General features: G+C 44.0%; 1 protein-coding gene and 1 pseudogene across 4 annotated transcripts in view; both read right to left on the reverse strand.

The window, feature by feature from the left end:
- The window catches only part of pir (pirin), a 117519-nt gene extending 105323 nt beyond the window's left edge, over nucleotides 1-12196 (reverse strand). The window contains exons 1-3 of one of the 4 annotated variants that reach the window (XM_045698483.1): nucleotides 11947-12196; nucleotides 11460-11615; nucleotides 9671-9763 (exon numbers count right to left, since the gene is read on the reverse strand). In XM_045698483.1, the coding sequence (XP_045554439.1) occupies nucleotides 9671-9763; nucleotides 11460-11552 (186 nt within the window). In that variant the 5' untranslated portion in view covers nucleotides 11553-11615; nucleotides 11947-12196. 4 annotated transcript variants of the gene reach the window in all.
- A 30-nt stretch (nucleotides 12197-12226) lies between these two features.
- On the reverse strand, nucleotides 12227-25699 carry LOC106563837 (uncharacterized; annotated as a pseudogene).
- Between the last annotated feature and the right edge of the window lie 505 nt (nucleotides 25700-26204).

Below are 26204 nucleotides of genomic sequence, written 5' to 3' on the forward strand. Positions count from 1 at the left end.
GCCTCACCCTCCCGCATCATTAATGGTGTACGTGCCTCACCCTCCCGCATCATTAATGGTGTACGTGCCTCACCCTCCCTCATCATTAATGGTGTACGTGCCTCACCCTCCCTCATCATTAATGGTGTACGTGCCTCACCCTCCCTCATCATTAATGGTGTACGTGCCTCACCCTCCCTCATCATTAATGGTGTATGTGCCTCACCCTCCCGCATCATGAATGGTGTATGTGCCTTACCCTCCCTCATCATGAATGGTGTATGTGCAACACCCTCCTTCCCTCATCATTAATGGTGTATGTGCCTCACCCTCCCTCATCATTAATGGTGTATGTGCGTCACCCTTCCTCATCATGGTGTATGTGCCTCACACTCCCTCATCATGAATGGTGTATGTGCCACACCCTCCTTCCCTCATCATGAATGGTGTATGTGCCTCACCCTCCCTCCCTCCCTCAGCATTAATGGTGTACGTGCCTCATCCTCCCGCGTCATTAATGGTGTATGTGCCACACGCTCCATCATTAATGGTGCATGTGCCTCACCCTCCCTCATCATTAATGGTGTATGTGTGCCACACCCTCCTCATCATTAGTGGTGTATGTGTGCCACACCCTCCTCATAATTAGTGGTGTATGTGTGCCACACCCTCCCACATCATTAATGGTGTACGTGCCTCACCCTCCCACATCATTAATGGTGTACGTGCCTCACCCTCCCACATCATTAATGGTGTACATGCCTCACCCTCCCACATCATTAATGGTGTAGGTGCCTCACCCTCCTGCATCATTAATGGTGTATGTGCCTCACCCTCCCTCATCATTAATGGTGTATGTGCCACATCCTCCTTCCCTCGATCATTAACGGTGTATGTGCTACACCCTCCATCATTAATGGTGTATGTGCCTCACCCTCCATCATTAATGGTGTATGTGCCTCACCCTCCATCATTAATGGTGTATGTGCCTCACCCTCCCTCATCATTAATGGTGTATGTGCCTCACCCTCCCTTATCATTAATGGTGTAAGTGCCACACCCTCCCTCCCTCGTCATTAACGGTGTATGTGCCACACCCTCCTTCCCTCCATCATTAATGGTGTATGTGCCTCACCCTCCATCATTAATGCTGTATGTGCCACACCCTCCCACATCATGAATTGTGTATGTGCCTCACCCTCCCTCATCATTAATGGTGTATGTGCCTCACCCTTCCACATCATTAATGATGTATGTGTGCCACACCCTCCCTCATCATTAATGGTGTACGTGCCTCACCCTCCCACATCATTAATGGTGTACGTGCCTCACCCTCCCACATCATTAATGGTGTACGTGCCTCACCCTCCCGCATCATTAATGGTGTACGTGCCTCACCCTCCCGCATCATTAATGGTGTATGTGCCTCACCCTCCCTCATCATTAATGGTGTATGTGCCTCACCCTCCCTCATGGTGTATGTGCCTCACCCTCCCTCATCATGAATGGTGTATGTGCCACCCCTCCTTCCCTCATCATTAATGGTGTATGTGCCTCACCCTCCCTCCCTCATCATTAATGGTGTACGTGCCTCATCCTCCCGCATCATTAATGGTGTACGTGCCTCACCCTCCCTCATCATTAATGGTGTACGTGCCTCACCCTCCCTCATCATTAATGGTGTACGTGCCTCACCCTCCCTCATCATTAATGGTGTACGTGCCTCACCCTCCCTCATCATTAATGGTGTACGTGCCTCACCCTCCCTCATCATTAATGGTGTACGTGCCTCACCCTCCCTCATCATTAATGGTGTACGTGCCTCACCCTCCCTCATCATTAATGGTGTACGTGCCTCACCCTCCCTTATCATTAATGGCGTACGTGCCTCATCCTCCCTCATCATTAATGGTGTATGTGCCTCATTCTCCCTCATCATTAATGGTGTACGTGCCTCATTCTCCCTCATCATTAATGGTGTACGTGCCTCATTCTCCCTCATCATTAATGGTGTACGTGCCTCATCCTCTCTCATCATTAATGGTGTACGTGCCTCACCCTCCCTCATCGTTAATGGTGTACGTGCCTCACCCTCCCTCATCGTTAATGGTGTATGTGCCTCACCCTCCCGCATCATTAATGGTGTATGTGCCTCACCCTCCCTCATCATGAATGGTGTATGTGCCACACCCTCCTTCCCTCATCATGAATGGTGTATGTGCCTCACCCTCCATCATTAATGGTGTATGTGCCACACCCTCCCTCCTTTTGAATGGTGTATGTGCCTCACCCTCCCTTATCATTAATGGTGTATGTGCCACACCCTCCCTTATCATTAATGGTGTATGTGCCACACCCTCCCTCCCTCGTCATTAATGGTGTACGTGCCACACCCTTCCTCGTCATTAGTGGTGTATGTGCCACACCCTCCTTCGTCATTAATGGTGTATGTGCCACACCCTCCATCATTAATGGTGTATGTGCCACACCCTCCATCATTAATGGTGTATGAGCCTCACCATCCCTCATCATTAATGGTGTATGTGCCTCACCCTTCCTCATCATTAATGCTGTATGTGTGCCACACCCTCCCTCATCATTAATGGTGTATGTGTGCCACACCCTCCCACATCATTAATGGTGTACGTGCCTCACCCTCCCGCATCATTAATGGTGTATGTGCCTCACACTCCCGCATCATTAATGGTGTATGTGCCTCACCCTCCCTCATCATGAATGGTGTATGTGCCACACCCTCCTTCCCTCATCATTAATGGTGTATGTGCCTCACCCTCCCTCATCATTAATGGTGTATGTGCCTCACCCTCCATCATTAATGGTGTATGTGCCTCACCCTCCCTCATCATTAATGGTGTATGTGCCTCACCCTCCCTTATCATTAATGGTGTAAGTGCCACACCCTCCCTCCCTCCATCATTAATGGTGTATGTGCCTCACCCTCCATCATTAATGCTGTATGTGCCACACCCTCCCACATCATGAATTGTGTATGTGCCTCACCCTCCCTCATCATTAATGGTGTATGTGTGCCACACCCTCCCTCATCATTAATGGTGTACGTGCCTCACCCTCCCACATCATTAATGGTGTACGTGCCTCACCCTCCCTCATGGTGTATGTGCCTCACCCTCCCTCATCATGAATGGTGTACGTGCCACCCCTCTCTCCCTCATCATGAATGGTGTACGTGCCTCACCCTCCCTCCCTCATCATTAATGGTGTACGTGCCTCATCCTCCCGCATCATTAATGGTGTACGTGCCTCACCCTCCCGCATCATTAATGGTGTACGTGCCTCACCCTCCCGCATCATTAATGGTGTACGTGCCTCACCCTCCCTCATCATTAATGGTCTACGTGCCTCACCCTCCATCATCATTAATGGTGTACGTGCCTCACCCTCCCTCATCATTAATGGTGTACGTGCCTCACCCTCCCGCATCATTAATGGTGTATGTGCCTCACCCTCCCGCATCATGAATGGTGTATGTGCCTTACCCTCCCTCATCATGAATGGTGTATGTGCCTTACCCCTTCCCTCATCATGAATGGTGTATGTGCAACACCCTCCTTCCCTCATCATTAATGGTGTATGTGCGTCACCCTTCCTCATCATGGTGTATGTGCCTCACACTCCCTCATCATGAATGGTGTATGTGCCACACCCTCCTTCCCTCATCATGAATGGTGTATGTGCCTCACCCTCCCTCCCTCCCTCAGCATTAATGGTGTACGTGCCTCATCCTCCCGATGTGCAACATAATGGTGTACGTGCCTCACCCTCCCGCATCATTAATGGTGTATGTGCCTCACCTCCGCATCAAATGGTGTAGTGCCTCACTCCTCATCATGAGGGATGTGCCACACCCTCCTTCCTCATCATTAATGGTGTATGTGCCTCACCCTCCCTCATCATTAATGGTGTATGTGCCACACGCTCCATCATTAATGGTGCATGTGCCTCACCCTCCCTCATCATTAATGGTGTATGTGTGCCACACCCTCCTCATCATTAGTGGTGTATGTGTGCCACACCCTCCTCATAATTAGTGGTGTATGTGTGCCACACCCTCCCACATCATTAATGGTGTACGTGCCTCACCCTCCCACATCATTAATGGTGTACGTGCCTCACCCTCCCACATCATTAATGGTGTACATGCCTCACCCTCCCACATCATTAATGGTGTAGGTGCCTCACCCTCCTGCATCATTAATGGTGTATGTGCCTCACCCTCCCTCATCATTAATGGTGTATGTGCCACATCCTCCTTCCCTCGATCATTAACGGTGTATGTGCTACACCCTCCATCATTAATGGTGTATGTGCCTCACCCTCCATCATTAATGGTGTATGTGCCTCACCCTCCATCATTAATGGTGTATGTGCCTCACCCTCCCTCATCATTAATGGTGTATGTGCCTCACCCTCCCTTATCATTAATGGTGTAAGTGCCACACCCTCCCTCCCTCGTCATTAACGGTGTATGTGCCACACCCTCCTTCCCTCCATCATTAATGGTGTATGTGCCTCACCCTCCATCATTAATGCTGTATGTGCCACACCCTCCCACATCATGAATTGTGTATGTGCCTCACCCTCCCTCATCATTAATGGTGTATGTGCCTCACCCTTCCACATCATTAATGATGTATGTGTGCCACACCCTCCCTCATCATTAATGGTGTACGTGCCTCACCCTCCCACATCATTAATGGTGTACGTGCCTCACCCTCCCACATCATTAATGGTGTACGTGCCTCACCCTCCCGCATCATTAATGGTGTACGTGCCTCACCCTCCCGCATCATTAATGGTGTATGTGCCTCACCCTCCCTCATCATTAATGGTGTATGTGCCTCACCCTCCCTCATGGTGTATGTGCCTCACCCTCCCTCATCATGAATGGTGTATGTGCCACCCCTCCTTCCCTCATCATTAATGGTGTATGTGCCTCACCCTCCCTCCCTCATCATTAATGGTGTACGTGCCTCATCCTCCCGCATCATTAATGGTGTACGTGCCTCACCCTCCCTCATCATTAATGGTGTACGTGCCTCACACTCCCTCATCATTAATGGTGTACGTGCCTCACCCTCCCTCATCATTAATGGTGTACGTGCCTCACCCTCCCTCATCATTAATGGTGTACGTGCCTCACCCTCCCTTATCATTAATGGCGTACGTGCCTCATCCTCCCTCATCATTAATGGTGTATGTGCCTCATTCTCCCTCATCATTAATGGTGTATGTGCCTCATTCTCCCTCATCATTAATGGTGTACGTGCCTCACCCTCCCTCATCATGAATGGTGTATGTGCCACACCCTCCTTCCCTCATCATGAATGGTGTATGTGCCTCACCCTCCATCATTAATGGTGTATGTGCCACACCCTCCCTCCTTTTGAATGGTGTATGTGCCTCACCCTCCCTTATCATTAATGGTGTATGTGCCACACCCTCCCTCCCTCCCTCCCTCATCATTAACGGTGTATGTGCCTCACCCTCCCTTATCATTAATGGTGTATGTGCCACACCCTCCCTCCCTCGTCATTAATGGTGTACGTGCCACACCCTTCCTCGTCATTAGTGGTGTATGTGCCACACCCTCCTTCGTCATTAATGGTGTATGTGCCACACCCTCCATCATTAATGGTGTATGTGCCACACCCTCCATCATTAATGGTGTATGAGCCTCACCATCCCTCATCATTAATGGTGTATGTGCCTCACCCTTCCTCATCATTAATGCTGTATGTGTGCCACACCCTCCCTCATCATTAATGGTGTATGTGTGCCACACCCTCCCACATCATTAATGGTGTACGTGCCTCACCCTCCCGCATCATTAATGGTGTATGTGCCTCACACTCCCGCATCATTAATGGTGTATGTGCCTCACCCTCCCTCATCATGAATGGTGTATGTGCCACACCCTCCTTCCCTCATCATTAATGGTGTATGTGCCTCACCCTCCCTCATCATTAATGGTGTATGTGCCTCACCCTCCATCATTAATGGTGTATGTGCCTCACCCTCCCTCATCATTAATGGTGTAAGTGCCACACCCTCCCTCCCTCCATCATTAATGGTGTATGTGCCTCACCCTCCATCATTAATGCTGTATGTGCCACACCCTCCCACATCATGAATTGTGTATGTGCCTCACCCTCCCTCATCATTAATGGTGTATGTGCCTCACCCTTCCACATCATTAATGGTGTATGTGTGCCACACCCTCCCTCATCATTAATGGTGTACGTGCCTCACCCTCCCACATCATTAATGGTGTACGTGCCTCACCCTCCCTCATGGTGTATGTGCCTCACCCTCCCTCATCATGAATGGTGTACGTGCCACCCCTCCCTCCCTCATCATGAATGGTGTACGTGCCTCACCCTCCCTCCCTCATCATTAATGGTGTACGTGCCTCATACTCCCGCATCATTAATGGTGTACGTGCCTCACCCTCCCTCATCATTAATGGTGTACGTGCCTCACCCTCCCTCATCATTAATGGTGTACGTGCCTCACCCTCCCTCATCATTAATGGTGTACGTGCCTCACCCTCCCTCATCATTAATGGTGTACGTGCCTCACCCTCCCTCATCATTAATGGTGTACGTGCCTCACCCTCCCTCATCATTAATGGTGTACGTGCCTCACCCTCCCTCATCATTAATGGTGTACGTGCCTCACCCTCCCTCATCATTAATGGTGTACGTGCCTCATTCTCCCTCATCATTAATGGTGTACGTGCCTCACTCTCCCTCATCATTAATGGTGTACGTGCCTCACCCTCCCTCATCATTAATGGTGTACGTGCCTCACCCTCCCTCATCATTAATGGTGTACGTGCCTCACCCTCCCGCATCGTTAATGGTGTATGTGCCTCACCCTCCCTCATCATGAATGGTGTATGTGCCACACCCTCCTTCCCTCATCATGAATGGTGTATGTGCCACACCCTCCTTCCCTCATCATGAATGGTGTATGTGCCACACCCTCCTTCCCTCATCATGAATGGTGTATGTGCCTCACCCTCCTTCATCATGAATGGTGTATGTGCCACACCCTCCCTCCTTTTGAATGGTGTATGTGCCTCACCCTCCCTTATCATTAATGGTGTATGTGCCACACCGTCCCTCCTTCCCTCGTCATTAATGGTGTATGTGCCACACCCTCCATCATGAATGGTGTATGTGCCACACCCTCCTCATCATTAATGGTGTATGTGCCACACCCTCCATCATTAATGGTGTATGTGCCACACCCTTGATCATTAATGGTGTATGTGCCACACCCTCCCATCATTAATGGTGTATGTGCCACACCCTCCATCATTAATGGTGTACGTGCCACACCCTCCGTCATTAATGGTGTATGTGCCACACCCCCTCCGTCATTAATGGTGTATGTGCCACACCCTCCATCATTAATGGTGTATGTGCCACACCCTCCATCATTAATGGTGTATGTGCCACACCCTCCATCATTAATGGTGTATGTGCCACACCCTCCATCATTAATGGTGTATGTGCCACACCCTCCATCATTAATGGTGTATGTGCCACACCCTCCATCATTAATGGTGTATGTGCCACACCCTCCATCATTAATGGTGTATGTGCCACACCCTCCATCATTAATGGTGTATGTGCCACACCCTCCATCATTAATGGTGTATGTGCCACACCCTCCATCATTAATGGTGTATGTGCCACACCCTCCATCATTAATGGTGTATGTGCCACACCCTCCATCATTAATGGTGTATGTGCCACACCCTCCATCATTAATGGTGTATGAGCCTCACCATCCCTCATCATTAATGGTGTATGTGCCTCACCCTTCCTCATCATTAATGGTGTATGTGTGCAACACCCTCCCACATCATTAATGGTGTACGTGCCTCACCCTCCCGCATCATTAATGGTGTACGTGCCTCACCCTCCCGCATCATTAATGGTGTATGTGCCTCACCCTCCCGCATCATGAATGGTGTATGTGCCTTACCCTCCCTCATCATGAATGGTGTATGTGCCTTACCCTCCCTCATCATGAATGGTGTATGTGCCTTACCCTCCCTCATCATGAATGGTGTATGTGCCACACCCTCCTTCCCTCATCATTAATGGTGTATGTGCCTCACCCTCCCTCATCATTAATGGTGTATGTGCCTCACCCTCCCTCCCTCATCATTAACGGTGTACGTGCCTCATCCTCCCGCATCATTAATGGTGTATGTGCCACACCCTCCATCATTAATGGTGTACGTGCCTCACCCTCCCTCATCATTAATGGTGTACGTGCCTCAGCCTCCCTCATCATTAATGGTGTACGTGCCTCACCCTCCCTCATCATTAATGGCGTACGTGCCTCATCCTCCCTCATCATTAATGGTGTATGTGCCTCATTCTCCCTCATCATTAATGGTGTATGTGCCTCATTCTCCCTCATCATGAATGGTGTATGTGCCTTACCCTCCCTCATCATGAATGGTGTATGTGCCTTACCCTCCCTCATCATGAATGGTGTATGTGCCACACCCTCCTTCCCTCATCATTAATGGTGTATGTGCCTCACCCTCCCTCATCATTAATGGTGTATGTGCCTCACCCTCCCTCCCTCATCATTAACGGTGTACGTGCCTCATCCTCCCGCATCATTAATGGTGTATGTGCCACACCCTCCATCATTAATGGTGTACGTGCCTCACCCTCCCTCATCATTAATGGTGTACGTGCCTCAGCCTCCCTCATCATTAATGGTGTACGTGCCTCACCCTCCCTCATCATTAATGGCGTACGTGCCTCATCCTCCCTCATCATTAATGGTGTATGTGCCTCATTCTCCCTCATCATTAATGGTGTATGTGCCTCATTCTCCCTCATCATTAATGGTGTACGTGCCTCATCCTCTCTCATCATTAATGGTGTACGTGCCTCCTCCTCCCTTATCATTAATGGTGTACGTGCCTCACCCTCCCTCATCGTTAATGGTGTATGTGCCACATTAATGGTGTATGTGCCTCACCCTCCCGCATCATTAATGGTGTATGTGCCTCACCCTCCCACATCATGAATGGTGTATGTGCCTCACCCTCCCACATCATGAATGGTGTATGTGCCTCACCCTCCCTCATCATGGTGTATGTGCCTCACCCTCCCTCTTCATGAATGGTGTATGTGCCACACCCTCCTTCCCTCATCATTAATGGTGTACGTGCCTCACCCTCCCTCATCATTAATGGTGTACGTGCCTCACCCTCCCTCATCATTAATGGTGTATGTGCCTCATCCTCCCTCATCATTAATGGTGTGCCTCATCCTCTCTCATCATTAATGGTGTACGTGCCTCCTCCTCCCTTATCATTAATGGTGTACGTGCCTCACCCTCCCTCATCGTTAATGGTGTATGTGCCTCATTAATGGTGTATGTACCTCACCCTCCCTCATCATTAATGGTGTACGTGCCTCACCCTCCCTCAACGGCCTCATATGAACCTGTTATTCCACATGACGGTCCGATCTGCCAGGGGTTCAGTCAGAACACAACATTGTATCACTCCAGATTGAGACAGTATAGATGCTGCATCGCGGTAGCTTGACAGACAGAGGCAGAGAGACAGAATAGAGAGAGAGAGAGAGAGAATAGATAGCCTACTCACGGTCTCAAAGCCTCTGTGGGGGTGATCAGGGAAGCCAGATGGCTTTTTGACTTTGAACTCATCCAACATCAAGAAAGGATCCAGGTTAATCAGCTGAAATAAATGGATGGACAAGATATCAGCCTACCATGTCATAATATGTGCTTTAGTTTGGTATTTTAATAAATGGATGGACAAGATATCAGCAAACCATGTCATAATATGTGCTTTAGTTTGGTATTTTAATAAATGGATGGACAAGATATCAGCCTACCATGTCATAATATGTGCTTCAGTTTGGTATTTTAATAACCTGTTGGGGCTACAGGTTAGCAATGAACCCCGAGTCGGGATTGCTAACAAGGCTGGAAATTCAAAACATCAAAAATCTAATAATTTCAATTTCTCAAACAATCAACTATTTTACACAATTTAAAAGATAAACATCTCCTTAATCTAACCACATTGTTCGATTTTCAAAGAGGCTTTACGGCAAAAGCATAAAGTTAGATTATGTTAGGACAGTACATAGCCACAAAAGTACAAACATCCATTTTCAATTCAAGGTCAGGCGTCACCAAAAGCAGAAACCAGCTAGAATTATGCACTAACCTTTGTCAATCTCCATCAGATGACACTCCTAGGACATTATGTTATACAATACATGCATTTTTTGTTCCATCAAGTTCATATTTATATCCAAAAACAGCATTTTACAGTAGCGTGAAATTCAGATTTTTTTCTTCTCTGAAATGCTTCCGGTGAACATAACAAAATTACTATTCGAAAACATTGGTAAATTATAATATTGTCATTCAAAGAATAATATATTATCATCTCGTAATTGCTACCGAATGGCCAGATCTCAAAATAACTTTACTGGGAAATCACATTTAGCAATAAACGGGGTGCTATGCTAAGAACAATAAGCTATGCTATACAGTTAGCATCATCTAATATCGATAATAACATTGTAAATATCCCCTTACCTTTGATTATCTCCATCAGAAGGCACTGCCAGGAATCCCAGGTCCGGAACAAATGTGGTTTCTTTTGACAAAGTTCATAATTTATGTCCAAATAACACCAAGTAGTTAGCGTTCATTATGCTCCCACAAAACGTGGTGGGGGGGTTGTAAAATCACGCCGAAAAGCTAAAAAAAACTAGTAAATAATCTATTTACGTTCGTTCAAACATGTCAAACGTTGTTTAGCATTAATCTTTTGGTCCATTTTTAACGTTAAACATCAGTAATATTTTCACACAACCTATCCTATGTCTTGATAAACAATTAATGACAAACTCACGCTTCTCAGATTTATGCGCAGGCGCAAAGAAATGAAGTGACGACATGTCAACTTCCTTGCATTCTAATTTGCTCTCTGTTTATCATAGACGCTTCAAACAACTTTATAAAGATCGTTGACATCTAGTGGAAGCCGTAGGTGTTGCGAAATGAATCCTTTCTCACTATGGTATCTATAAAACAATGACACTAAATAGTACAGTCACAAAATTCACATTTTTTTTGTATCTATTTTTCACAGGTTTTTGCCTGCAATATGAGTTTTGTTATACTTACAGACACCATTCAAACTGTTTTAGAAAATTCAGAGTGTTTTCTATCCGAATGTGTTAATAATATGCATATCCTAGCTTCTGAGTTGGTGTAGGAGGCAGTTAAAAATGGGCACATATTTTTTTCAAAATTTCTCAATACTGCCCCCGAGCCCCAACAGGTTTTAAAAGGATATTATTAAACATGATAAACTAGGCAGATGTAAGACAGACAGTATGACAGTAACTCACCTCCTTTCTTCCTATGCTTCTGCGGACATGGGCTCCCACACCTTCTACCTGCTCCACACTCAAAACTGTCTTCACAACTCTTCTTATCCTCATTGTAGAGGATAGGGTTATTTACTAGTAGTACCTTATTTATTATGGTACACTTGAACAAAAATACTGAAGAGAAAAGGAAAAATAACTGCATTGAATATATAGCCTAAGCCTTCAAATACCCACCGTTGATGTTCAACGTCAATACAAAACATCACGTCAATACCAAACACCATAATGAGTGTTTGTTATTAGATGTTACAATATTTCTTATTTTGCTAAGACTTTTATTGGGATAATATGGAGTAAAAAGACAACATGACAGATCAATAACAGCATCGGTCTCTAGCTAGGATAAATTAAGTTTAGCGGACTAAACTCCACTCCATGGTGAAGAAAAACTTCCTTCTCCGTGGAGTGGAGTTTACTTTAATACATGAAACTCAATGTCACTAACCTGGCAGAAGTTGGATGTGGACTCAACAAGACTAATTTACTCCGAATATCAACTACAATCACGCAAGCACGTAATGTAGGCTATCAAATCCTCCCAGTGTGTTGGCAACAACAAAATTAGAAGCCTATCATCATTAGAAGCCTATCATTAGGAGCCTATCATCTTCCAAGCGCAGTCATGTTGTTGTCGCGGTGGCCAACACTGCATCTGTTGCGCATGTACGGACATGAAGGGCGTGGCTTAACCGCAAGGGATTAGTTTGAATTAAAAAAGAGGGGGGGGGGTTAGTTTATTCTCAGATAGGAAGGGGTGAGGTGTAGTTTATTAGGAAGGGGGGTCGTTTATTCTGAGCTAGGAAGGGGTGAGGTGTAGTTAATTCTCAGCTAGGAAGGCAGCTGAATCCATGATCTATCGCTGCGTAAATCTCCCTTTGACATCAAAACATTATTTGCGCTAAGGTCTTTAATCATAACCACATCAGCCCGTGCATCTGTTGAATGTATTCTTCGGTGTGTGCTCTCTCCACGGTGGTTTGTGTCCCTGTCCCTTCGTCACCACTCTGGCTGTGCTGGAATATTATGTCCTTCGCGATGCGCGCACTTGAAGCCTGTCCTCCTGCCAGATTCAGCGCGTGTGGACCAACCTGTTTGTGACAACAAAGGGAATCCAGCTGAGTCACACTGACTGTACAGTGTTACATAACCAACTCTCTCTCTAACTCTCTATCGACAAGTACCCTACAAAAGAGATTCTCACATAGGTCTACTTTCCAAGCCATATTTAGTAGGTTTTTGCTGCCTATATTTCAGAGCCTATATTGCGGCCTTGAAAGACTAAAGAAAATACAAGTTTATAAATATATCAAAAGGCTATCCCTCCTCTGCTGCGTTTTTGCCAACACTCAATTGGGTTATAATTCCACCACTACAAAACCCAGAAAAGCTACTTTTATTTTAATCCATATGGGCATTTTTTCATTACATGTGTCTGTCAATGCTTTGACAAATTCCCAGCAATATGAATGAAATATTTTCCCTCTGACATTCCATTCTATTATTTTCTACAAAATGTTTTCATTGTGTGATTAGCAAAAAATATCAATATACCTGAAGTGCTGTGTACTGTCCCATCAGGTACAGAGGACATCCTGGAGCCCACTGCAAGCTTTCAGATATACAAGGCCAGCCATCCAGGACCTTAAGTTGAGACACGTTGTAATTAGACTTGGATCAAATGCAGGTAACTGTAATATAGTAGTATAACATAGTATAGTAGTATAGTATAGTAGTAGTCTATAGTAGTATAGTAGCAGCCTATAGTATATTAGTAGTATAGTAGTAGCCTATAGTAGTGTAGTATAGCAGTAGTCCATAGTAGTATAGTAGCAGCCTATAGTATAGTAGTATAGTATAGTAGTAGCCTATAGTAGTATAGTATAGTAGTAGCCTACAGTATTATAGTATAGTAGGAGCCTATTGTATAGTAGGAGCCTATAGTATAGTAGTATAGTAGTAGCCTATAGTATTATAGTATAGTAGGAGCCTACAGTATAGTAGTATAGTATAGGTGTATAGCAGTATAGTAGTATAGCATAGTAGTATAGTATAGTGGCAGCCTATAGTATAGTAGTATTGTAGTAGCCTATAGTTTAATATTAAATTAGCAGCCTATAGTAATATAGTAGTAGCCTGTTAATAGTATAGTAGTATAGTATACTAGTATAGTTTTAGCCCATAGTATAGTAGTATAGTAGTATCCTATAGTAGTATATTCAACTAGTATAATTGTATAGTACAGTAGTATAGTATGGTATAGTACAGTTGTAGCCTATAGTATAGTATAATAGTATGGTATGGTATAGTATAGTAGCATAGTATAGTAGTAGCCTATAGTAGTATAGTATGGTATAGTAGGATATAGTATAGTAGTGGGCTATAGTAGTATAGTATAGTAGCATAGTATAGTAGTTGCCTAAATTATAGTATAGTAGTAGCCTATAGTAGTATAGTATAGTAGTAGCCCATAGTAGTATAGTATAGTAGTAGCCCATAGTAGTATAGTATAGTAGTAGCCTATAGTAGTATAGTATTGTGGTATAGTATAGTAGTAGCCTATAGTGGTAGAATATAGTAGTAGCCTTTATTAGTATAGTATAGCAGTATAGTAAAGTAGTAGCCTATATTAGTATAGTAGTATAGTACAGTAGTAGCCTATATTATAGTAGTAGCCGATATTAGTATAGTAGTGTAGTATAGTAGTAGCCTATATTATAGTGGTATGGTATAGTAGTAGCCTATTAAGGTATACTATTAAGGTATAGTATTAAGGTATAGTAGTGTAGCCTATTAAGGTATAGTAGTGTAGTATAGTAGTATAGTAGTAGCCTATGGTAGTATAGTATAGTAGTAGCCTGTAGTAGTATAGTAATAACCTATAGCGTTGTAGTATAGTATAGTAGTAGCATATAGCAGTATAGTAGTAAACAACAGTATAGTAGTATAATAGTATTGCAGTGTAGTATAGTAGTAGCCTATAGTATAGCAGTAGCCTATAGTAGTGTAGTATAGTATAGTAGCATAGTATAGTAGTTGCCTAAATTATAGTATAGTATTAGCCTGCAGTATAGTAGTATGGTAGTATTGTCATGTAGTAGTAGCCTATAGTATAGTAGCGGCCTATAGTAGAGAATCATAGCATAGCAGTAGCCTATAGTATAGTAGTAGAGTAGAGTAGTAGCCTATGGTATAGCGGTTGCATATAGCAGTATAGTAGTTGCCTGTAGTATAGTAGTATAGTATTGTAGTAGCCTATAGTATAGTAGTGTAGTATTAGCCTATAGTATAGTAGTATAGTATAGTAGTAGCCTATAGTGTATTAACCTAGCATCTTAGCAGCCGATAGTATAGTAGTATAGTATGGTAGCACCGTATAGTATAGTAGTATCCTATAGTATAGTAGCATGGTATAGTATTATCATGTAGTATAGTAGTATCCTATAGTATAGTAGTATACTAGACGCCTGTAGTGTAGTAGTATAGTGGTATTGTGGTGTAGTATAGTATAGTAGTATAGCAGTGGTGGAAAAAGTACCCAACTATCATACTTAAGTAAAAGTAAAGATACCTTAATAGAAAATGACTCAAGTAAAAGTAAAAGACACCCAGTAAAATAAACTTGAGTAAAAGTATAAAAATATTTGTTTTAAAATGTACTAAAGTATCAAGAGTAAAAGTATAAACCATTTTAAATTCCTTATATTAAGCAAACCAGATGGCACCATTTTCTTGTCCAACATTCAGTCATAATTTACAAACAAAGCATGTGTTTAGCGAGTCTGCCAGATCAGAGGCAGAAGGGATGTTCTCTGCAGAAGGGATGACCATGGATGTTCTCCGTTTAGTGAGTCCTCCAGATCAGAGACAGTAGGGATGACCAGGGATGTTATCTGTTTAGTGAGTCCACCAGATCAGAGACAGTAGGGATGACCAGGGATGTTATGTTGATAAGTGTGTGAATTGGACTATTTTCCTGTCCTACTAAGAATTAAAAATGTAACAAGTACTTTTGGGTGTCAAGGAAAATGTATGGGGTAAAAAGTACAATATTTTCTTAAGGAATGTAGTGAAGTAAAGGTAAAAGTAGTAAAAAAATATAAATAGTAAAGTAAAGTACCGATACACCAAAAAATGACTTAAGTAGTACTTTAAAGTATTTTTACTTAAGTACTTTACACCACTGTAGTATAGTATAGTAGCATAGTCATTTTGTACAGAGGTAGCTCGGTTGGTAGAGCATGGCACTTGCAACGCCAGGGTTGTGGGTTCGATTCCCACGGGGGACCAGTATTTAAAGTGTAATAAAACGTATGCGCTCTACTGTAAGTCACTCTGGATAAGAGCGTCTGCTAAATGACTAAAATGTAAGATGTAAAAAAAAATTGAGATATGATATGATAGCAGCACACCTGAATAGGGAATTCCTTGAAGACAGAAGAGAGCATAGGATCTTGGTTGATGTCCAGTTTGCATCCTGTAGGCAGCCATATCCTGTCCCCAGTCCAAGTCTCACAGCCATTCTGTCCACACAGTGACAGTCTCCACACCTGGCTTTCATAGCACCACTTAGCTTCAGTCACCTGTAGAACACAACAGGTCATGAATCCATAACCACTGTTCACCATGAATACCGTGGCTCTACTTTCTCTCTTTCACCAGATTGTATTGTTTTATGTTTCAAAATGTTAGTTCCAAATGTTAGTTCTCTACTGTGACCCCCAGGCACACACAACCTCTGTCCACCCTCTCTACTGCGACCCCCAGGCACAGAGGTTGTGTGTGCCTGGGGGTCGCAGTAGAATTAATATTATTGATATCTATTTACCTAGCAGTATTATTCTGACTAGTAGTATTACAATATTATTGTTATTTCTGTACCTGGCAGTATGCTCGGACAGCCAGCTGTCCATTCTGGATGTAGGGCTGCAGAGCTGCGTAGGCCTCAGGCGTAACTGCCCCTCCCTTCCTGGCCTGTCTGATCATGGCCAGTCTCTTATGGACGCTGCTCTCGTTGTAGAACTGGCGCAAGTAGGCCAGGCCGTCCATCTTGATGCCATGCTCCACATGGGAGTACCGCCCCACCAGGCTTTCCACGTCACCCACGTCAAACTGCTTCAGCTGGGGGAGAGGACCGAGGCAGAGGGGTTTGGGGTTGGAGATCATGGTGGTCTGACTATAACAGTCTCTTAACATCAAACTGCTTCAGCGGGGGGGGGGCACTCTGGAAATGCGATGAACTTCTAGAGTATATTGTTTAAAACAATATGTCTAAAAGTGAACAAAATCAAAAAGGGTACTTTTGAGATATTCATATTATTAGTTTTAATGTTGAATAAATTCATGTGTAAAATTGTATTAAACAATATAGACATACTATATTAAATACATATATAAATACTCCATATTTTAGAGTACTCTATGAAGAGTGTAATGACACCAAGATGTTGTCTGTATCATGTACGGTTCACAGATCATAGGGTCTTACAGGAGGCATGTATACGTCTAAAATTGCCACCTTCACCATGATTTTCAAAACAATGGTTTGTGCTACAAATTTAAAAGTACATTAAAACCTCCTTGATCTTCCAAATGAAGTTTCTATGTGATAATTCCCAGAACTAACAAGTTTCCACTTCAGGAGGAAGGAAAGATAACTGGGACATGGCCATAGATCTAAACAGAAACAGACCTGTAAGTGTTTACGCATCACCCAGGTCACATGACTGGCTCCTTGCTGCAGAGCGATGGAGATGATGTGAGCGCTGGTCAGGCCTCCACCAACCACCACCACCCTCTGGCCAGGCTCACACACCACATAGGGGCCTGCTGGATGGAGACAGAGTTAGTGACACCATGCAGGGACCTGCTGGATGGAGACAGAGATATTGACACTACACTGACTCTTAACAGGAACAGATTGTCCAACACAAATATTTTTTTTATTTGTTTATTTCACCTTTATTTAACCAGGTAGACTAGTTGAGAACAAGTTCTCATTTGCAACTGCAACCTGGCCAAGATAAAACAAAGCAGTTCGACACATACAACACAGAGTTACACATGGAGTAAAACAAACATACAATCAATAATACAGTAGAAAAATCTATATACAACATGTGCAAATGAGGTAGGATAAGAGAGGTAAGGCAATAAATAGGCCATGGTGGTGAAGTAATTACAATATAGCAATTAAACACTGGAATGGTAGAATGTGCAGAAGATGAATATGCAAGTAGAGATACTGGGGTGCAAGGAGCAAGATAAATACATAAATACAGTATGGGGATGAGGTAGATTGGATGGGCTATTTACAGATCAGCTATGTACAGGTGCAGTGATCTGTGAGGTTAGAGTCTCCAGCTTAAGTGATTTTTGCAGTTCGTTCCAGTCATTGGCAGCAGAGAACTGGAAGGAAAGGCAGCCAAAGGAAGAATTGGCTTTGGGGGTGACCAGTGAGATATACCTGCTGGAGCGTGTGCTACGGGTGGGTGCTGCTATGGTGACCAGTGAGCTGAGATAAGGCGGGGTTTTACCTAGCAGAGACTTGTAGATGACCTGGAGCCAGTGGGTTTGGCGACGAGTATGAAGCGAGGGCCAGCCAACAAGAGCGTACAGGTCGCAGTGGTGGGTAGTATATGGGGCTTTGGTGACAAAACGGATGACAATGTGATAGACTGCATCCAATTGGTTGAGTAGAGTGTTGGAGGCTAAGTCGAGGAGGCTAAGTCGAGGATCGGTATGATGGTCAGTTTTACGAGGGTATGTTTGGCAGCATGAGTGAAGGATGCTTTGTTGCGAAATAGGAAGCCGATTCTAGATTTAACTTTGGATGTTTATTGTGAGTCTGGAAGGAGAGTTTACAGTCTAACCAGACTCCTAGGTATTTGTAGTTGTCCACATATTCTAAGTCAGAACTGTCCAGAGTAGTGATGCTGGGCGGGTGGGCAGATGCGGGCAGCGATCGGTTGAAGAGAATGCATTTAGTTTTACTTGCATTTAAGAGCAGTTGGAGGCCACGGAAGGAGAGTTGTATGGCATTGAAGCTCATCTGGAGGTTAGTTAATACAGTGTCCAAAGAAGGGCCAGAGGTATACAGAATGGTGTCGTCTGCGTAGAGGTGGATCAAAGAATCACCAGCAGCAAGAGCGACATCATTGATGTATACAGAGAAGAGAGTCGGCCCAAGAATTGAACCCTGTGGCACCCCAATAGAGACCACCAGAGGTCCGGACAACAGGTCCTCCGATTTGAAATACTGACCTCTATTAGAGAAGTAGTTGGTGATCCAGGCGAGGCAATCATTTGAGAAACCAAGGCAGTTGAGTCTGCCAATAAGAATGTTGTGATTGACAGAGTCGAAAGCCTTAGCCAGGTAATGTCTCTTATCGATGGCGGTTATGATATCGTTTAGGACCTTGAGCGTGGCCAGGTGGAAAGCATGGCCAGCCGTAGAAAAATTCTTATTGAAATTCTCAATTATAGTGGATTTATCAGTGGTAACACTGTTTCCTAGCCTCAGTGCAGTGGGCAGCTGGGAGGAGGTGCTCTTATTCTCCAAGGACTTTACAGTGTCCCAGAACCTTTTTCAGTTTGTGCTACAGGATGCAAATTTCTGTTTGAAAAAGCTAGCCTTAGCTTTCCTAACTGCCTGTGTATATTTGTTCCTAACTTCCCTGAAAAGTTGTACATCACGGGGGCTGTTTGATGCTAATTCAGAACGCCACAGGATGTTTTTGTGCTCGTCAAGGGCAGTCAGGTCTGGAGAGAACCAAGGGCTATATCGGTTCCTGGTTCTAATTTTTTTTTAATGGGGCATGTTTATTTAAGATGGTGAGGACTAAGTACTAAGTAAATAAGTGAATTTCTACATATGATAACTCAAACAGATGCCCTGTCAGTGTGATATTACAGTATTGCAGCCTTTGGCTTGACAGCATTTCATGTCACCTCAACACCAGGAGAGGCCATTGAAGGCACAGTGTCATGTCATGTCACCTCAACATCAGGAGCGGGCATTATTGTACAGTGTCATGTCATGTCACCTCTACACCAGCAGAGGACATTATAGCACAGTGTCATGTCATCTCAAAACCAGGAGAGGGCATTATAGCACAGTGTCATGTCATGTCACCTCTAAACCAGGAGAGGGCATAATTGTACAGTGTCATGTCATGTCACCTCCACACCAGGAGAGGGCATTATTGTACAGTGTCATGTCACCTCTAAACCAGGAGAGGCCATTATAGTACAGTATCATGTCATGTCACCTCTAAACCAGGAGAGGGCATTATAGCACAGTATCATGTCATGTCACCTCTACACCGGGAGAGGCCATTATAGTACAGTATCATGTCATGTCACCTCTAAACCAAGAGAGGGCATTATTGTACAGTATCATGTCATGTCACCTCTACACCAGGAGAGGCCATTATAGTACAGTATCATGTCATGTCACCTCTACACCAGGAGAGGGCATTATAGCACAGTATCATGTCATGTCACCTCTACACCAGGAGAGGCCATTATAGTACAGTATCATGTCATGGCATTATAGTACAGTATCATGTCATGTCACCTCTAAACCAGGAGAGGGCATTATAGTACAGTATCATGTCATGTCACCTCTAAACCAGGAGAGGGCATTATAGTACAGTATCATGTCATGTCACCTCTAAACCAGGAGAGGGCATTATAGTACAGTATCATGTCATGTCACCTCTAAACCAGGAGAGGGCATTATAGTACAGTATCATGTCATGTCACCTCTAAACCAGGAGAGGCCATTATTGTACAGTGGCATGTCATGTCACCTCTACACCAGGAGAGGGCATTATAGTACAGTATCATGTGGAGACATATGGTCCATCTATATAGATGTGTGACTTCTATAGCTTTCAATACCAGAGGATTCTCATCTCAACACACCTGATGAGAAAGAAGAAGAACTCTCTTCCTGTTCCTGGTTCTGGCTTCTTGGTTCCTGTTGCCGTGCTGACCGTGAGGCGGGGTGGTGGTGCATGAGCTGCACGGTGTGCTGCAGGCGTTCCTCAGGGTAGCTCTCTGCTATGGACGACACCCAGAAAGGAATGTTGGCCATCTGGGCACGGGTCGGCCCGGTCGCCATGACGACCCTCCTTGCCTCGAGGACATCCCCATTCTGAAGGAACACCCTGAATGATGTCACAATTCCTTCTGACATGACAGGGGTCAGTCTGTCCACTGTGCCCTTTGTCAGGACACTGTCCAGGCCATATTTGTCCACCTGGATAGAGTAATGTTGTTGTATAGTTATTTTGTTCAGGGTGATTTGAGTTGATGGCTAATAGATTACATGCGTACACATATTACATTATATATCACAAGTTCATAGATTTTAATAATAGATTACATGCATACACATATTACATTATATATCACAAGTTCTTAGATTTTAATGAACAACTACAGTGGCAAGAAAAAGTCAGTGAACCCTCTGGAATTACCTGGATTTATACATAAACTGGTCATCAATTTAATCTGATCTTCATCTAATAACACAAATTATTGTATTTTTCTTGTCTATATTGAATACATAATTTAAACATTCACAGTGTAGGTTGTAAAAAGTATGTGAACCCCTAGGCTAATGACTTCTCCAAAAGCTAATTGGAGTCAGCTAACCTGGAGTCCAATCAATGAGACGAGATTGGAGATGTTGGTTAGAGCTTCCCTGTCCTATAAAAAACACTCACAAAATTTGAGTTTGCTATTCACAAGAGGCATTGCCTGATGTGAACCATGCCTCGAACAAAAGAGATCTCAGAAGACCTAAGATTAATAGTTGTTGACCTGCATGAAGCTGGAAAGGGTTACAAAAGTATCTCTAAAAGCCTTGATGTTCATCAGTCCACGGTAAGACAAATTGTCTATAAATGGAGAAAGTTCAGCACTGTTGCTACTCTCCCTAGGACTGGCCGTCCTGCAAAGATGACTGCAAGAGCACAGCGCAGAATGCTCAATGAGGTTAAGAAGAATCCTAGAGTGTCAGCTAAAGACTTACAGAAATCTCTGGAACATGCTAACATCTCTGTTGACGAGTCTACTATACGTCAAACACTAAACAAGAATGGTGTTCATGGAAGGACACCACGGAAGAAGCCACTGCTGTCCAAAAAAAAACATTGCTGCAAGTCTGAAGTTTGCAAAAGTGGTACCTGGATGTTCCACTGCACTTCTTGCAAAAATATTCTGTGGACAGATTAAACTAAAACTGAGTTGTTTGGAAGGAACACACAACACTATATGTGGAGAAAAAAAGACACAGCACACCAACATCAAAACCTCAACCCAACTGTAAAGTATGGTGGAGGGAGCATCATGGTTTGGGGCTGCTTTGCTGCCACAGGGCCTGGACAGCTTGCTATCTTCGACGGAAAAATGAATTCCCAAGTTTATCAAGACATTTTGCAGGAGAATGTAAGACTCTGTCTGACAAGTGAAGCTCAAAAGAAGGTGGTTGATGCAACAGGACAGTGACCCAAAACACAGAAGTAAATCAACAACAGAATGGCTTCAACAGAAGAAAATACGCCTTCTGGAGTGGCCCAGTCAGAGTCCTGATCTCAACCCAATTGAGATGCTGTGGCATGACCTTGAGAGAGCGGTTCACACCAGACATCCCAAGAATATTGCTGAACTGAAACAGTTTTGTAAAGAGGAATGGTCCAAAATGTCTCATTGTGCAGGTCTGATCCGCAACTACAGAAAACGTTTGTTTGAGGTTATTGCTGCCAAAGGAGGGTTAACCAGTTAATAAATCCAAGGGTTTACATACTTGTTCCACCCTGCACTGTGAATGTTTACAGAGTGTGTTAAAAAAAAAGACATGAAATCTTATAATTGTTTGTGTGTTATTAGTTTAAGCAGACTGTGTTTGTCTATTGTTGTGACCTAGATGAAGATCAGATCAAATTTTATGACCAATTTATGCAGAAATCCAGGTATTTCCAAAGGGTTCACTGACTTTTTCTTGCTGTTCATGAACCCTACAATATAGCAAGCATTCACTGTTAAACTCACATTCACTATCATTAGTAGTCTTCAAGTGTATTAGTGCAGGTCTGGAACAAAAACCTGTAACCCCAGTATCTCTCCAGGAGGAGGGTTAGTTGGTCACTACCAGTTAAGGCCCAAGTCCTACTTGTGTCACACAGAGAAGCATCATTGTTATTGCACAATTTGGTGTAGTGGAGGGACTCACATAGTATGTTTAGTATGGTGCAGTGTTAGGGTCAATTCCATTTCAATTCCAATTGGAAGTTCAGTTAACTTCCTGAATTGACTGAATTGAAATGGAATTCACCCCAACCATGGTATGATGCCTTTTCACTTCAACTCAACTCAAGCCACGGTCACCGTGCATCTCCGACCTGCTGCCTGAAGAAGTCCACACTGAGCCTGGTGCCTGGCAGGCTAAAGTACAGGCTCTTCTGCAGGCCTCTGCTGCTGCTCAGTCTCCTCCTGTCCTTCTTGCCCAGGCGCATGTCATTGAATTAGGCGTTCTCATCCAGAATGAAGGTGTGGTCAGGGAGGCAGTGTAGCTCCGCTGTCCGATCTTTCTCCAGAACAAACTCCTGCAAAGCCCTCTGGGGGGAACCAACACAAAGGGATTATCGGCAAAAACAAGTACACTGCCTGAATTGACTGGATTGAAAACTGAAGAGACCTCAACTCGCATTGTCCAGAAGGAACCATTCATTCAACCCTACAGCTGGGACCATCACCTTGTTGAGTGTGTGTGTCTGTGTGCACCAGGGTGTGTGAGCAGAGGTGATGGATGTACCTTATTGAGTGGGTCTGTGTGCACCAGGGTGTGTGAGCGAAGGTGAGGGATGTTGAGTGCTCTGAACTGGCTCTCCCACAGTGAGGTCCATGCTCCGTATGAGTCCACCACTCTGAAGGCCAGCGGAGGGCAGGATGAAACTGACTCTGGGTCTGGAGCGGCCTGCTACTCGGGCTCGGCTGTCTGCGGTCCTAGGAGATATTACAGACCTGTCAACCAGACAGCATCACCAGCAGAATGGTGTGAACTGGAGAGACTAAAATACAGTCAATACTGTGTCTACTTCAAATTAAGCCTACACCTTCAACCTCGACTAAAACGCACTTTCAATGGAGATTTGCTTTTTAGTCTAGAGACTGGGTCTGGGCCAGGCCTGGAGCGGCCTGCTCCTCAGCTGGCTGTTGTCCTGAGGATGGGGAGACATTAGAGACCTGTCAAACAGAGAGCACTAACAGCAGGCTTTACAGTATATGTGTAGAGAGATTAGAGAGGAATGTCTCTCCTAACTGAAATAAAGAAAGGCCAAAATGTGAGTAAAAACATCGGTCTACTTGATGGTCTGTTTTCCTGGACCCAGATCATGCCTGAGTCTAACCTCTGACTAAAACGTCCCTTTAATAAACATTCACTCTTTAGTCTGGGAACAGGCTTCATCTGGGCCCTTTATGAAAAGCTCATGTAAAAACATTGAGCTCTAGTGTAGTTAGCCTCACTGGTAGCTCCTCCTCTCTTGTTCTTAGAGCGGCTGGTCTTGGCCCTGCCCTGGCTGAGCTGGATCCCCTGGAGGATGTCTGTGTTGGGGGGAGGTGGGGACAGGGCCTGGTCTGGACAGGAGAGCAGGGTGGCCAGGGTCAGGGCATGGGGTCCTCCACCTATTATTAGGACGTCCAACATCACACGGCTGGCATGAGACACACACACGCACAGAAAAAAAGTTACAAAATCGAAATCAAATTAAAAAAACATTCTACTCCTTGGTAAACAGGTGTAGACTAACAGTGAAATGCTTCCTGACGGTCCTTCCCAACAATATAGAGAGACAAAAAGAGAAATAATAGAAAGATAATAACACAAGGAATAAATCCACAATGAGTAACAATAACTTGGCTGTATACACAGAGTACCAGTACAGAGTCAATGATAACTTGGCTGTATACACAGAGTACCAGTACAGAGTCAATGATAACTTGGCTGTATACACAGAGTACCAGTACTGAGTCAATGATAACTTGGCTGTATACACAGAGTACCAGTATCGAGTCAATGATAACTTGGCTGTATACACAGAGTACCAGTACCAGGGCAATGATAACTTGGCTATATACACAGAGTACCAGTACCAAGTCAATGATAAATTGGCTGTATACACAGAGTACCAGTACGAGTCCATGTGCACAGGTACGAGGTAATTGAGGTAGATATGTACATATAGGTAGGGATAAAGTGACCAGTCAACAGGATAGATAGTAAACAGTAACAGCAGTGATGAGTGAAAAGAGTCAGTGTAAAAATAGTCATTGCAGATAGTCAGGTAGCTATTTGGTTAACTATTTAACAGTCTTATGGCTTGGGAGTAGAAACTGTTCATATAACACACACACACACACACACACAACCACACACATATGCAGGCATGCACACACACCCAATCACACTCACACACAAACACACACTGTCAATCTCTAACTCTCCATCGCAAAGTACAACCGAGCAAAACAGTGAGTGATTTTGAAACCACTAAGCCTTCCAGAGGGATCTCTACCCTACAGGAATGTGTGGCAGTTTAAGATTTCATGCCAACACTTCAAGCCTACTGCTTCAGATATATTTTCACTTACCATAGGCTAGTTAGTCATTTAGCTACCTAAAAAGTACCAAGACAAAGTAAACACATAACAGTACCTCATTGAACTTTCAGTATCTGTCAACTCAGTTTGTCAAAATACGTAAAGCCTCCAACAGTCACAGTGTGTCAACATAAAACAGTCAACATATACTAAGGCTAAAAACAACTATGCCTGAAAACAACGTATACTACGGCTGAAAACAACATATACTACGGCTGAAAACAACGTATACTACGGCTGAAAACAACATATACTACGGCTGAAAACAACATATACTACGGCTGAAAACAACATATACTACGGCTGAAAACAACATATACTACGGCTGAAAACAACATATACTACGGCTGAAAACATATACTACGGCTGAAAACATATACTACGGCTGAAAACATATACTACGGCTGAAAACAACATATACTATGGCTGAAAACATATACTACGGCTGAAAACAACATATACTAAAGGCTGAAAACAACTAAGGCTGAAAACAACTAAAGATGAAAATGGTGGTAGCCAGCCCACAGCTGGTCAGGGCTGTAACCCTATCTACCCCAGGAATCTATAGACACAGTTGAGTGTCATTGGCTACCGGGAGGGCTCTCAAAATAGCCTTGTAAAGCAGGGTGGGGTGCTCTGAACTCTCTCACACTCTCACAGCTTATTACCACTGTTATCTAAACTGACGTGATACTGTCCACCAATGGTGCTCCCTGAACCTATAACATCATAGGATTGATATTAAAAAAATATAACAGCACTTTAGTTGTTTTTTAGACCACTAGACTTGAACCAGCAACCTTCTGGCTATTAGTCATTCACTCTAACCTATAGGCTACCTACCAATTGCACTATAGAGACGTCCTATAAATATGATAAATGTGTAAACACACAACCTGGTCTCAGAGCATTTCATTATTCTTTACGTAAGTCCGAGACATCCCATTTAGCATGATATTTTACGTTTCGTATGGTATGTATTATTTTGTGGATGTCCAGCACCCATTTTGTATGATATGTTACGAATTACAATTT

This window comes from Salmo salar, chromosome ssa17, assembly GCF_905237065.1.
Source record: "Salmo salar chromosome ssa17, Ssal_v3.1, whole genome shotgun sequence".
Lineage (NCBI taxonomy): Eukaryota > Metazoa > Chordata > Actinopteri > Salmoniformes > Salmonidae > Salmo > Salmo salar.